Genomic DNA, 15,193 nt, shown 5'->3' on the forward strand with positions numbered 1-15,193 from the left:
CTACCATTTAGGTCGCTATAGCTCTCTAGTTGGCGAGTTAGCATGTGTCTCAAGACCCTGCAGTTGCGCAATATGTTGTAAATAAAAAGAGTATAAATGTGACTATAGTCGTGTTTTGTCATGTCTACAGGGCTCTAATAATGCTTTGTTCATTTTAATCTGAAAAAAAATAATTTGTCTACCCACCAACTATATGTGGTTTCTTAAGTTTTTATTATTTGCTGTTTTATTATTATTATTATTTTATTTATTTATTACTGATTGATTTTCTTTATTCTTGATTTGTTTATTTTTCATCTTATTTTGTGTAAAAAAATACAAAGTAAGATATTTGAGAACAGTGGAATGTTTTATCAGAGCTTTTCTTGTAGAAAATTGGAACCAAGGCGAAGTTTTTTAAAATTTGTTCTTAATAAATGTGGAGTTTTTTGAGTTTGAGACCCCTGACTTAGTGGGACTTTGGGCGTAGTCAAAATAGTCAAATACAGGAGGAATGACTAGATATCTAGAGACGTGTCCCAATACTTTTGGTTGTACAACAAAAGCCGACCGTCTCATCCTACTGCGATCCCAAGTCTTGAGTAGAAAGTATGCGAGCATGAACACTGAGCTCCTGGCTGAGAGCGTAAGTTAGTTTCATAAACAGTCTGATATCTCAGAGGGGGAAGCAGCTGTGATATTTGTTTTTCATTACTGTGTCGGAGTCATCGAGTCACGCTGCCAGGGAAACCTTATTATTAATGGACGCCAAATTCAATTAGACTGGACTTGACCGTGGGTTTCTTCAATGTCATGGAATGACATAAGGATGCCTATATATCGACCACCCCTCCCCCCGGTATGATTACACACACACACAGGGATACAAATAAATCCCTTTCCTGGGAATGAAGTCTCTCAATCTCCACAAACAATCAAATAATCCTCCAGGAATCCTTCACTTCTCTTGGTGTCTGTATCGCAAATGGAGGGAGAGGAAGGCAAGCACGTAGACAGATTGTCTCCGTCACACAAACACACACACATCAATCCATAATAGCTCTGATGACATCACAGAGTTTACCATATAAATGACCTACCTGTCTGCTGTCCCCCCCAAAAAGTATGTATTGTGTGCGCCTGATTGAGCAGCCATGAGTGTTCCGTCTGTACATACAGTATCTGGAAGTGCTGTCCGTGTGGCTCCATTGCGTGTGAGCGTGGAAGTTCTCTCTATCCGTTTTATTCCACAACAAACTCATCTAAGCCTTCAATTGTTAAAATATCTTATGTAAGATTCACGGGAACTTGCTCATGACACCAAAAGCATGTGTTAATCTTATTTCCGCCATGAAAAATGACACCAAAAGGCATATTTCCTGTGTTAGATCAGACGTGAATATTGAAATATTTACCATTTATTTAAAATGGCAGCAGTTCTTCCCGTTCCTGAGGACGCTGAGCCAGTGATGTCTACACAACCGCTGACAGACTACTACTTTCTTCACGCCTGTTGTACCATTTCAAACAATTGCGTTGCCAGATGTTGTTGGATTCCAGCACTTAGCAGCCAAATGCAACAAAGCTGGCTGTAAAAGGCGCTACATGGGCTCCACTTGGCGGTAACGCTACGTCTGCTGTCCTGTCTGTTACAATGTTCCACTGGAAAAGTCATCCGTAAAGCAGTTCCATGAGCTTCTTGCTCTTCTCTCGCGTTCTATCGTACGCCACGCCATAGTCCGCATGAGCAACACAATGGAAGATTTAGTATTTTTAGAAACCAGATGCCTCTGGAGGATTGTCATCAAACTATCATGAAGATGCTGGAAGCCCTACCCCTCACATTTGCAGACAATTCTCAATACTCATTATCGGATTCACAGATTGCAGAGAAAGTGAGCAAACACAGGTCTGGGTGCAGTAGAGTCAAGTCTTTCAGCCCACACACACACACACACACACACACACACACACACACACACACACACACACACACAGAGCTTATGAGCCACTTTCTGCCCTCCAGACACCCACGGTGTGAAGAAACGGTTCATCCAAGATGCTGACCTATACATTTCATCTTAGGTTTAAGTTAGACAATAAAAAAACAACAACTTCGGAGCGCACACTTCACGCATTATATAAAAATGTTCTGCAGAACGGGTGCCCCCCCCCATCAGAGCGGAACTGTGACCAATAAGGATCAAATAAATGAATTCTTGTCTAACTGACATTTTGTGCTGTCTCAAAGAGTCCAGCAATTGACTTTCTTCACGTAATCATAACTTTTTCAGTTCATGTTAAAGCCCCGCCCCCCATCTCACTGTATTAGTAGTTTGTACATAGATCTGTCCATTTACAGCTCTATTCTATTTCTACATTTACTTACTACTAAGGTACTTATAAAATTGCACTTCTGGTTGGATGCTAACTGCATTTTGTTGCCCTGTACAAGTGACATGAGCATTAACAATAAAGTTTAATCTAATCTAATAAGGCGTACGCACACATACAGTATTCATACATATTTCAAACCTTGCAGTAAACACCCATATAAGTCACCTTTACATTTGTATTACCCAATCCAGTTGATGTAATCAGAGAAAAGAAGCCATTTAAGACAGTTTACCTTGTAGGGGAGCAGAATCGATGGCGGACAGGAAGTGACGACGTGGTTCAGGGTTGAGTTTTAGCTTGGCACGGCTGCAACGGTAACGCGCGTTATGATTACTATGAATATGATGGTATCATTGTGCCTATTGTGGTGGTCTCATGTAAAAATACCAAATACCGTCGGTGGTCTTAATGGCTTATACTGGATTAGTATTTTATTTTTAACCATGTTTATGCTTGAAAATGCTTAATTTGGGGACAAATGCATACAATATCCTTGAGTGTTGATATTTTCTGACTAGTAATAGGCCATAGTCAACCAAGAAACAGAGATCGGGTATGAATTAATTGCTTGAAGATGTTGGAACCGCTATGTGAGTTACAGTACGTATGTAAAATGGACGTAGACTTCAAGGCTACATCAATACAATATTGTGGAACCATTGAATCATATTCAAAATGATTGAAAAACAGAATAATACGGATGATTAATTGAAGAAATGTCTTGTAGTGTCATCATGGTAAAGTCCACACAGCTCTTATACTGGATCCCAATAGATTACGTAACGAGGGCTGGATAACAAACAAGCAACCCATGACTCTTTCAAAAGTATGCAAGTAAGTGTGGTTGGGTGGTGGGGGGGTTGGGGGGGTCACATGCCTCGCTGAGTCAACACACGTTAAATCAAAAGCAAACAAAAACAAAACGGATAAGATACTTGCCTTCTTTTCCCAACAGGAAATCCAGAAAGTGGTACGTGTAGGACACGCCCACTTTGGTCTCCACCTGAGGCCTCCGCAGGGTGGAATAGATGTTGCCTGGGCTTTGAGTCTCTTCGCCTTTGCGTAACTTGGGCAGCCTGCACCCCATATCTCTGCAGAGATGAGAAGACTTTCTAAATATACAAAAAACACATTCACACTTCCCGAGGAGTGTGTGTGTCTACATTTATTACTCACGTGCAAGCGCCTGTTGTGGGAAATAACGTGTCTGTTTCTCTCACTCTCACCCCCCCCACACACACACACCACACAACACACAAACAGTGTAATGCAATAACGGTGAAATATGAAACTGTCATCCATTACCTGCTCGCCAGGCTGTGATATGGCCGTCTCCTAATCAAACGTGGCTGATTGGGAGCGACATGTTTGATCAGAGCGAATTAAAGCAGAAACGAGTGTGATTTCCTGCCCTGTCAAGCGGAGCGACATGACACCAGATAGAGCGAGAAGGAGAGCGGATGGAGGGGAGCTGAAGATGGCGAACGTGTTGGAACCGCCAACCAATTTATATGTTGATCCACAAGGTCAGCATTCTATCACAAAGAGATTTGCTGGGGATGCGTGGGCCCAACAGGCAATTAAAATAACAATTTATGGAGGTCCAAATACCTTCTTCAAGCAATATGGATCCAAAGCTGGGGGGGTTATATTGCACCCGAAACAGGATTGAGGTGCTTTTCTAGACAAATAATGTTAGATGGAAGGCAGAGGGGCCGAATAGAGAGAATATGACCATCAATATGGCAGACTGGCAAATATTGCCAAATTAATCAGATGTGACAGGCTTGCCACCCTCCAACCATCAGTTACACTTCATATTCCAGCCTGCCACGCTTTACGAGCACAATGCGAGGTGTGTGCGTGTGTGCGTGTCCTCCCCAAATGCCGGTATTTGCCTGGCGAATGCTGTGAAAGGCAAAGTACACGGACATTAACTTGGCTAATGATCCTAATGAATGACATTAAGCTTGGTGGGGGGGGGGGGTTGCACGGTATATGCACCTTGAAAGGCAACAAAAAAGGGACATATTTTCATCGCTCATTTGTCATCCCACCACTATTCGTCTTGTAGTTCACTCTTTAAAGGAAAATAAATAAAAATCATTAAAGGATGCCGTGTTGACACCTAATTCTACAGCTTGTACCTGCCTGGTTGGTACAGTTAAGTGTAGCAATGATAGCAACATTAGCGTGGACTACTTAGCTGTAACCAGCAGGGGTGCTCTAGCAGCCACGACTGGGCCAAACGTGGCCCGCAGGACACTAGTTTGAGGCCCCCGCCTTGATATGAAAGTTTAATGTTAGCGCGGCCTGCACAAGTTTGATATGGATGCTGTATGGTATCATGTACCCAGAAAAAATTAAATTAATTAATTAATTAATTAACAATTAAATTGAGTTTGAGACCCCTGCTCTACAAGGACCTACACTGTTGCACTACTTAATACAACACTAGCATGGAAACAGGAGCTCAAAACATTCCCGTGACCGAATGATGGGAGGAGTCATGGAACATGTTTAATTATGTGCAATGAGAAAATAAGCTCCTTTAGTCATGACAGTGCATGATATGCTGCTGGATACCGATATGTCCAATTATTGAAGCCATTTTGGCATTCAATTAATCGTTCAATTTAATGTCAAATATTTGATATCTTTTGACTTTCAGTATGGAGACCTTGGTGGAAAAAGTTTGGACACCCCAGGTCTAGGTCCTAACTGCTACTAATTGCTTGATTAATCGAAACAACAAGTTTCAGATTAATCAACTAGGAAAATAATGGTTAGTTACAGACCTAGTGGATGTAAAATTTGCACCAACAGAGGCTGCCATCACAATCTCTATGAAGGGGTCACATGATCATTGTCGCTATGTTGGCCATTCTTGTAGGAAATATTACGAATTTTGTGTTACAACAAGCCTGATGTTTGATTCTGACAGTTCATACAAGCACGCTACATAATTCTGAACTGTGTCCTGGCACGTTGATCCAATCGTAAAGACCACAGAAGGGGTTGCCAATAGTTAGACATAATCCAAGCTAGTTTACCATTCTAATCATTGTCAAGATACCATTAGTACAAATAAGTGGTAACTTTATGACCACCATCTCTTTCTATTTGTACAATGACCGCAATGGGTCTGTGATGCTACATAAGTCATCTGTCCACTCAGTCCATCTACCCGATGGCTCATGAGAGTTCCCGCCGCAGACGTGCTCCCCCGCTGAGCCCGTTTAGCGGCGTAATCTACAAGAATGTTTCCAGCCAGCCGCTGTGATGCCTGACTTATTGACTTATGACCAGTCTACAGCGCTGCAAGCCCCTTGGCTTAGCACACCGTCTAAGCATGGAGACGGGTCAAGCTTGTGGTTGTGGGTGGGACCGTCGGAGGAGGGGGGGGGGGGGGGGGTGTTGTTCAAAAAGAACGGCGTAATTGGACTCTACTGTAAATGAAAGATGAAGGTTGTATTCGGGAAGAAACTCAAGGTAGTTCAAGACTCAACCTTTCTTTCTCCACATGTTGACTTCAAACAGAATCTCTCCACTTGCTCTCTCTCACACACAGGCAGTAAAAAAAGGGCCTTGACAGCAAAAAGGAAAAAAAAAAACAGCCATTAAACATGAAGCGACGGGAGGCAGATAAAAAGCCAGGCGAAAGGAGAGAATAGAGAGGAAGGCAAGGCGGCAGTACAAGTGGAGGGCTTCTCATTAGAGAATCTCCTGTAACAGAGAGTTTTGGCAATGACAGCGGATTTGCGTGAGAGCGTAATCCGTCTGCGGCTCTGCTGCTATACCTCCCGAAACAGTCAAGAGCGGTGGGGGGGGGGGATCTTGTTTGGCGTGAAGCAACAGACGTCCACTGCTGAGGGAGAGAGCCTGAGCTTGAGGGCAGTCAAAGAAAATAGAGCTAAAGCCAATGGGCAGGGGGGCAGCGACCATTTACATGTTACATTTACATACCTACTATTGAGACCCCCCCAACCCCCCCAAGTGTGCAGGTGCAGCATTACACTTTGCAAACTTGATCCAATTGTGACATTGACTTCAAATTGGGTTGTATGAGGTGCATTCAAACGTCACTTTGAGGGACTACAGTTAGTTTGTATGGTCCAGTGTGAACACAGGCCAGGACCAGATGGGTCCCTGTCAGCCCGCCAGCCAACTCCAGTCTTTCTTGAGTAGTCCTGGATGAGGCAAGTGTAAACCTGGACCACACCAACGCACAACACATGATGCAACCCAATGTGACAGGAAGCAGACAATACATAGTAACACCTATACCAGAGTAACATACTACTAAGTATGCTATATAATGTAACACCAATGCTGAGGTAAATACAATACATTCCCCGGTGCCCAATGAGAATAACATTGTTTTTATTGATACTGCCAGATGGGTTCAAATTAAAGTTTATTTGTAGCTTGCAGCGCAATACCTGGTCTTAATACAATGGTTGGCTTATGTTTGAACTAAGTGTTGTGCATATTTCAGTATTGGATTGTGTGTCTCCAGTGACCTGAACTAGCCTGAAATGTTACTACCCACTTGAGTGTAATGGTGGGCATTTATGCACTTAGTGCTCCTTTCCATTTTTTTTATATTACATAGCAAAGTAAGACTACCCAGCTGTGAGTGTCCATTAAAAAGGAGGGTGTGTGGGGGGGTATGAACGTACAGTAATGACATAGCGGTCACTTTTGCTGTTAAATGAACTGTGTTGATGCTTTAATGAATTGTAAACAATTTAGAAACAAACTCCGTCCAACACAATGTAGTCATTTCCACGACTTACACTTTCCCACGGCAGCTACATTTAATACTACAAGTTTTTAAAACGTCACACCGCAAACATTTGTTTTCAGTAGATAAGTTTATGTACAAAATGAAGGAGAAAACTCACCGAACGTGTGCTTGTCAGTGCGAGCGGAGTCTTATCGGGTGTCTGAGCCTCCTCTTGGCCGCCTCCCCGTCACGGCTTGGAGGGGATGAGACACACGCGTGGATGTTTCCCCGTCGATGAGACTCTTCCGGCGGACTCGTCTGCCTGCCTCACAGCGGTTGTGGAGCTCTGCGAGAAAGGGCGGTCTCCTCCCTATTCACTCACTTGAAAAGACTTTTAAGAGCACCCCGTGATGTTTTCGTGGATCGACATGCAACCACGCCCCCGTCAGGTACTACCCACACACTGCTGTTATTTTCCTCCTCATATTGAACTACACAACATCCACTTTTTAGTCCCATTACCCCCATGTGACTCAGTGTTCCCTCCACACATTTAAAAAAATTCATATTTCATAAGCAGCAATCCAGACTTATTCATAATTTAGAGGTGTCTGACTGGAGGCGGAGGGGCCAAGGGGTGGTCGTGGCACCCTGGGGAGCAACCAGTCTCACCAGTAGACTGTGACAACACACAAGACTTGATGATGGGGGCTGTTGCTAGGGAAGACAAACCTTGAGTGGAGGCTGCAAAACAACCCACAGACTCCCCATAATACCACACTTCAACTTTTATTATCGTGTTGTTAGCCAAACACAAAGAACACACACACACACGCACGCACGCACACACAAATAAAAAAAACAGTACAGTGTCCAGGTTCTCTGAATAAAACAGTTAACACCGCCAAGCCCACAACGAATTCCAAGCAATGTAACAATCCAGATGCACCCAATGTGCAATGAAATATTTTTATATTAAGTGTAAAAAATAAAATAAAAGTGCACGTACATCTGGAGTAACCCGCATCACAAACAAACCACCAACCACCACAAACCCACCCAATGTGGCATGCAAATCTTTAACCTTTTCTCCCCAAGGAAATAAAAAAGTCACTTGAAAGTGTGTCCTCCATTGTCAAACCCCAAGTGTTTTAAACTCTGAATGCAAGTTGATCAGTGACTGCCATATATGATAGGTGTGAAAAGATGAGGTGCTAGAAAGTTGCTTTACCAGTGATTCAATTCACCTGAGTTGAAGAAATAAATGAAACAACCAAACCTTTTTTTTTTTGGTGGGACGGGGGGGAAACATCCTGGCTGCTCCTAGCTGTCAAGTCTTGGTATTTATGTATTTTGTGTTGTACAGCCAGCCACTGCGGATTAAAAAAATAAAACAATCCAAACAAACATTTAAAATACAACAAAAGAAATAATGGAACATAAAATACAATAAAAATAGGCACAAAAATGTTCATAAAAGCCTTTTGTTGTTGGGGTAATTACCTAAACAAAGAGTTTTTGCTTTTTATGCTTGTACGGTGCTCTTCCTTGCAACCCCGCCACTATTCAACGTGACCTCTAGGAGTTAAAAGTGCCTTATTCAAGCCTGAGGTTATGGTCGCTACCATTTGTGGGTCAAAATGACAGATTATATGTATAAAAAAAATTAAAAAAAAATAAAATTAGTCTCAGAAGCCAAGTGAAGGGGCGTAGAGAAAAAAGCGACTGAAGAGAAGAAAGGGATTTTGGCAGCCGGGTGTGAAGTCGAGACGTCATCTTTTCTGTACTCGGATGTCCTGTCGCCTTGAGAAGGTGCAGAAAAACACATCACACATAATGCTTGTTAACCAAGGGTGTACTCACACTGGGCTATTCAAACCATGGCGGACTATACGTGATTCACTCAAATAATCAAAAAAGTACAAAAATAATCGCCTCATCCTCATAGCACTTCATCTAAATGCTCCAACTGCATCATAAGTGTGTTCAATAAACCAACATTCCAAGGCATTGCTCTGCTGCAAGAAAACAACATGGAAAAGTAGCATAAGAGGGAAAAATGTCTGCATGACCCATGATGCAACAGCAGTAGTTTACAACAAATGCACTACTACACCCTATGGAAAAACTGCACAGCCAAACCATGAACACATACAAGAATGTATTCATGCCGACTGACTAACATCCGCTACATTAATTACGTCTGACCTGGATGTTTTTATGCAACATACCATGCACACTCACAACAGGAACAAATCACTTGAACAGCATGCACCGTCTGTGTATGATGGAAATGTGTCTACTATCTATTTTTAACCTGGACTTAAGGTGTGAAGTGGGCCCAAACGTGGTATAATAAATGGCGTAGTGCGAGTACAAGCCAAGACATGCAATGAACACAGTATGCAGTTCAAAATGTGGTGAAATAAAGTGCTACCTTATGGGAAAGGGGAGTCAGAAGCTGTGTGAACTACAGCGCGCTCAGCACGGTCTGCGATGCGCACTCAATAACATTCTAGAAAGGAATACACAATTACATTGCTCAGAGGAATACTCAGTATGTAGAACCTGCAAAAAGCAATAAAACAATAACACTGTACTGCCATCTAGTGGTACTAAACGGAAATTGCCTACTTTTTAATATGAATGTCTACTGCAAGAAGTTACCTGATTGTCATGCCGTGCTCTCTGGTCCCCCATCCAATAGGGTACAGGGTACTGTGTTTGCAGGGGGGGGGGGGGGGGGAGCAAATGTCAGATGCAGCAAAAAAGGGCAAAGAAAACTACCAGAGGGATGTGCAGTGTAATTTAGGCAGGAACTTTACTGACAAAGGTAGACTTTTAGACTTTACCTGGTAGCAATATGCATTGTGGGTGTTGCTGACTGGCACCTGTGGACCCATAAAACCTCCATAGGCGGGGTAGGTGTATGGCTGCCAACATAAACAGTCAAATGTGCTCATTTGTATTTCAAATGCTGTCTTTATGATAGTCACCCCCCGATTTTGATATTAATAGATATGACCTTTATAATACAAGACTTTTTTTTTTTAATTAATCCTTTGAGACGGTAATCTGGTCACAACCTTAGACATTTATTCTTGGTTTTGTACTAATGAGCCACCTTCCCTTGAGAGAAAGTGGCAGTGGAATCATTCTAGCAGGCGACAAAATAAGAACAGATTATCATCACACATACACACACATTTGGCTCTATACTCAATATAAACAGGTTTTACTTGGTTCTAAATCTGCAAGGAAATGTCTAAACACTAGGGCTGCAACCAACGATTATTTTAATAATTGATTAATCATTCAATTAATCAAGTGATCTGATTTTTTTATATATAAATTTTCCTACCCACAAGTTCAGGTGGATAAATCCCATACTTTGCATGGGAATGTTATACACATTCTACACACACAGGGAGGCTAAAATAGTCATTGTTCTTTTCTGTCTTATTTTGCTTGAACCGCCAAGATAATAGGTCTGCTGTCATGGATGACTAAGGAAAGTCACATTTGAGAGCCTGAAACCAGGATATTTAAAGTATTTAAATGAAATAATTAATTGATCACCAAAAGAGTTGTTGATTAATTGGATACTCGATTCACTGGTTTTGTAATTGCAGCTGTACTAAACAGCCATCTTTTATTTCCTATTTCATGTGCAGACATTAACACTACAAATGCGGAACCCACTGAAACAACAGAAGCAGAAAAAAGGTCCTAATTATGCATGGTGTGTTTGTGTGTCACCTGATAGTAGGTAGCGCCGCCATTGACCACGGGTGAGGGCGGGGTCACGCTTGCTCCATTGGACGGGTAGCAAGCGAAATAGAAATACTGGGAGGGGTTCACCCAGTGTTCAGGGCCAATCCGAGGGGACTGCCTGACACCTGCGGTCGGGCAGGAGGGTATAAGATGGATGTAAACATCTCCATGACATTAATAGCGTGCACTGAAAATGACAGCCTACGTACGGAAGTTCCTTTGCTTCATAATGGCGGGGCCAAGCTTGAGTACTTTCCCCTTCCAAATGATCTGTTGCTGTACAAACAAACAAGAGTATCAGACACCATTTTGCCAAGAAGTCCTTTAACGTCCTTTCTACTTACATCAACGATTGACTGAATGTCAACATCTTCGGCGAAGTACACAAACCCATAGCTACAAGAGGAAACAAGATGCTCTAAATGATATAGTACTTTCCATGGATGCAACAAGTACAATAAATGAAAAAATGTATAAAAAGTGAAACTTACCCTTTGCTGAATCCGCCGCGGTATGTGATTATTTTCACCTCCTTGATTTGACCGAACGCTGCAAACAAGTCCCGCATATCGTTTGCATTTGCCTAAAATTGGGAGGGAATTTGAGGTGGGAAAAGGAGCTTTAATACAAAAAGCCAAGCAGACGGGACACAGACCAGGCAAAACAGGAAGAGTTACCAAAATAAGAGCTTAAAACCGGAAGTAAAGCATAACAGGACTTAAGCTGTCATGCTGGCTAGTTCACAGAGTGTTGCAATATTTTTTTTTTTAAAACACTCTCAAGTCTCACATGGAGTTTGCTGTGTTACATGCAAGATATTGCCATTTTGAAGCATATTTGTAGCTATTTAAGATAAGTTTGAATCATTCAAAGTGATATGGACTATACATATTCAAGCGATGCCTTATTTTAATATACAAATTGATTAGGAAACTAAGTTTTGCTTGCTATGTCACACTTTTGGTACCCCTGCGACAGACCCAAAACCAAACCGAAATGTTAATGGAATGTAATTCACACATTACCTTGGTGTCAATCCCAAAAAAGACAAATATGGCATTGGGATTGACTTTGCCCTCTGGCAGAATGTAGCCATTGGACAACTGAGAGATGGGTGAAGCTTGGATGTTGCATTCTTGGTTCTGGGTATCCTAGCAGAAAAACAATTATTAACAGTGTGAAAAAGTGATGCAATATAAATGGCTGTCCTTATAGTTGTCCAATAGTGGGAGAAACACGTTCATGATTGAGTTTAACAAGAGCCGTCGGTGGTATTTGAGTAGCTAGCTGCATGGTTTTGTGGCTGGCACGAAATGACGTCGAGGTGTAATTTCTGGATAAGAACTACTCGGACAATAATATATACACGTACACTGTCCAACTAACTAACCTTTGATAAAAGTCGTAAACAAAATAAGCTTTTTAGGCTTTGATCATGATGAATATGATGACAAAGGCGATTTCAAAAATAAACACGGGCGCCCTAATGTTAGGATTACAGACGCTAGCATGTAGCATCCTGCTAACAACAATGAGCATGAGCTTCAATTACTGACAGAACCGAAGCACCTTTTAAAATGGGTAAGGCCTTTCTTTTTGACAAACAATGGCCGAAGGAAAATGGCGGAAAGTTCGCCGCGTGGAAACTCGTTTCACTCCAGTGTGGTAAAATCGGAGTCAGAAAGTTACTTAATATCGTTTTCGCTAAGAAATGTACAAACTCAAGCTGAAATTGGCGTTCAAGTTGTTTTACATAATGCGTAATTATTTCATTGAAGTAGCCTTTTTTTTCGAAAAACTAGCTTAACAAGGTGTACTGATGCTAACGTGAGTGACAGCTCGCTGCGAAACAGTTAAGTGATGGGCATCTTAATGTCACAACTGTACGGCTGTAAAACAATGACATGTAGAATATTGTCCTTATTACTTACCATATTTAAAACCAAACAAACTTTGCATTTAAGGGTGATGGTCAAATGCAAGTAGCGCGCTTTTTCTGTGCAACTTGAGTCGTCTTGAACGCCCCCCTCACGTGACCAAAAGTGACAGCCAATCAAACGCCGGATACTTCGGGTCAATTTAGGGTCATCTATGCTTAACCTTAGTTAGGTAAGACTTCCATGTATTTCCATATTTTACAACAGAATGGGATAGATAAGATAGACTTGAAATAAATAATAGATTCGGTAATATTTTAGAGATAAATCGACAATGGAAATCCGGTGTCATATTTCATTATATGACAGAGATTATATGTCATGACACTTAGTAAACACTAGATGGCAGCAAACACAAGTTATGCGGAGAACACCAATTATTTATATCATTTAAAAACCTGTTTCAACAATTTTAACAGAGATTCTCTGTCCAAATCATCACATTCCTCTGAAATTGTGGCAAGCATTAGATAGATTAATACGTTTATATATATAAACACAACATTAAGATAAGAAAACTGCACATGGGGTTCCAGCCAGTGCAATGTTGCAAAATGTTTCTATCCAGACACCAGATATTTAAGACTGTGTTGGTTTGTGTATTTTAGTAGTATCACTATCAGTCAGCATATGTGGTGCAGGCCGTAACTCTATTCCCACTTCAGTAAAGCAATTGCATCAGCTGCCTCCGCAGATTATAAGCAATAAAATGCTGGGGGAAAAAAGACCAGGCTAATCTAAAATTCAGCTGGTGGTGACATCTCCTGCAGGGTTTCATATATTCAGTGTTTTCCCCCTTCCTGATGTGTTATTTGTATATGTTTCAGATCCAAATATATACATGGCTGTGTGTGGAAAAAGTGATTAATACATTACTTATTGACTCATATTTAAATTTGTTTACAGGTACTATTATATCACCTTTACAGTTAAAACTGTAAATCTTGGGCCCCTACTTTTTTTTTTTATTTACATCCTCCCCCTCGGCAATATTTTAATACGGCTCAATAAAAACAGTGACAAAACTGAATTTCTTTGAGTAGCAACAAAATGACTACTTTCCAAAGTCAACAGTTTCATCCTCACTATCGACAGATCCTCAGGTGAAGGGTCTGGGTGTCATCTTGGATCGCCAACTTTCGTTATTAATTTCACCTCTGCAATATCAATCGTCACTATCCATGCTACCTCCATCCTGATCCATAGCCTGGTCACGTCACGCATTGACTACTGCAATTCAATCTCCCCCAGAAGTCCCTCCTCCATCAACTCCACTGCCTGGACTTTCACCAGAACTTCATTTCATCACATCACCCCCATCCTACAGCAACATCATTGGCTCCCGGTCCGGCAGAGAATACAGTACAAACTCCTTTTCCAATACCTTCAAGGTACCTTACACAAGCTCAGCCCTCCGTACTTGACTGACCTCCACATTGCCACCCCAGCTCGCTCCTTCAGATCCTCCTCCTCTGTTCACCTCACCGTGCCCTCTGCCTGCCTCAGCACCATGGGGAGCAGAGCTCATTACCATCCGACATCAGAAATATTGACTCACTGCCCATCTTCACATCAAGACTCAAGACTGCATACTCACTTTGACGTGTCTATGTTGGCACAGGTGTTCCTAATGTTGTGGCTTTAAAGTTTCATCTTGGAAACAAAAAAAAAAAGTAACTTTCATTTCATATTGTCTGGCATTTACCCTTGAGGGAGCTACCTTGGCATCCATCCACAAGCAATGCATCATCATCATTTCCCTTGAATGCTCCCGCAATAGTCGTAGCCCTGATTACACTTGGAAAAAAAAAAAGAAAGCACCAACACATTCCATGCAACTTTTGCAGACAGTCTTCTCAGCAGGTGTCTGGCAATGAATTTGGTCTATCGTGTTTGTTGACGCACCTTTTGGGTAAGATTCCCGAGAGGATGACATGTGAAGATTTGTATGATAGTGCATGGAAGAAATGGGTTCTGCTATGCATTTAACACAAAGTACGTGTTGAATGTGTCAAAACAAGGAAGTCATACAAGTTATTTGTTAATCCGGCATAATCTGTGTTATTACTGTCCACTTCAAGTCATCAAGTCTTTGTGATGTCTTTTCATTTCCTCGAGATGATGTCATCGATATTTGTCCAGTCCCTTGATATCCTTGACAACAAGTCCTTTGGCTTCCTGCATTTAAGATTTAGTCATGATGTGCGTTTTCTTGGCTAGATGTCACCATTGCGTTTGGACATATGCTCTGCAGTGATGTAGCCATTTGTTCCCTTCAGCTTGCGTCTCCGCCTCAGCATTTTTTGAACATCTGGTCCTGCTTCTCTTGTTATCAGCTGCCCTGGTATAAGGTCTTCTCTGTGTGTAATGTGAAGCC

At 41.7% G+C, this 15,193-nt stretch overlaps 2 protein-coding genes across 4 annotated transcripts in view; both read right to left on the minus strand.

Annotated features, from left to right (window-relative positions):
- The window catches only part of rftn1a (raftlin, lipid raft linker 1a), a 23,647-nt gene extending 15,956 nt beyond the window's left edge, over positions 1-7,691 (minus strand). The window contains exons 1-2 of one of the 3 annotated variants that reach the window (XM_058047774.1): positions 7,284-7,691; positions 3,316-3,467 (exon numbers count right to left, since the gene is read on the minus strand). In XM_058047774.1, the coding sequence (XP_057903757.1) occupies positions 3,316-3,463 (148 nt within the window). In that variant the 5' untranslated portion in view covers positions 3,464-3,467; positions 7,284-7,691. The remainder of the gene's footprint in view (positions 1-3,315; positions 3,468-7,283) is intronic. The other 2 variants (XM_058047775.1, XM_058047776.1) reach the window with 2 other exon arrangements.
- A 192-nt stretch (positions 7,692-7,883) lies between these two features.
- Positions 7,884-12,968, minus strand: dazl (deleted in azoospermia-like). The gene is made up of 10 exons (XM_058047844.1): positions 12,811-12,968; positions 11,905-12,030; positions 11,371-11,462; positions 11,224-11,275; positions 11,089-11,155; positions 10,865-11,004; positions 9,958-10,038; positions 9,773-9,823; positions 9,543-9,620; positions 7,884-8,908 (listed from the first exon to the last, which is right to left on the minus strand). Exons 1-9 carry the CDS (start codon positions 12,811-12,813, stop codon positions 9,576-9,578), a joined length of 657 nt encoding a protein of 218 aa, XP_057903827.1. The 5' UTR covers positions 12,814-12,968; the 3' UTR covers positions 7,884-8,908; positions 9,543-9,575.
- Positions 12,969-15,193: the final 2,225 nt, after the last annotated feature.

Source organism: Doryrhamphus excisus, chromosome 14 (genome assembly GCF_030265055.1).
Source record: "Doryrhamphus excisus isolate RoL2022-K1 chromosome 14, RoL_Dexc_1.0, whole genome shotgun sequence".
In the NCBI taxonomy this organism is placed as follows: domain Eukaryota; kingdom Metazoa; phylum Chordata; class Actinopteri; order Syngnathiformes; family Syngnathidae; genus Doryrhamphus; species Doryrhamphus excisus.

Coding starts and splice junctions, on each gene's coding strand:
- dazl (XM_058047844.1), bottom strand. Junction 11,463..11,904: donor TTTTTGGGATTGACACCAAG/GTAATGTGTGAA, acceptor TCCCAATTTTAG/GCAAATGCAAACGATATGCG. Junction 11,276..11,370: donor CGCGGCGGATTCAGCAAAGG/GTAAGTTTCACT, acceptor TTCCTCTTGTAG/CTATGGGTTTGTGTACTTCG.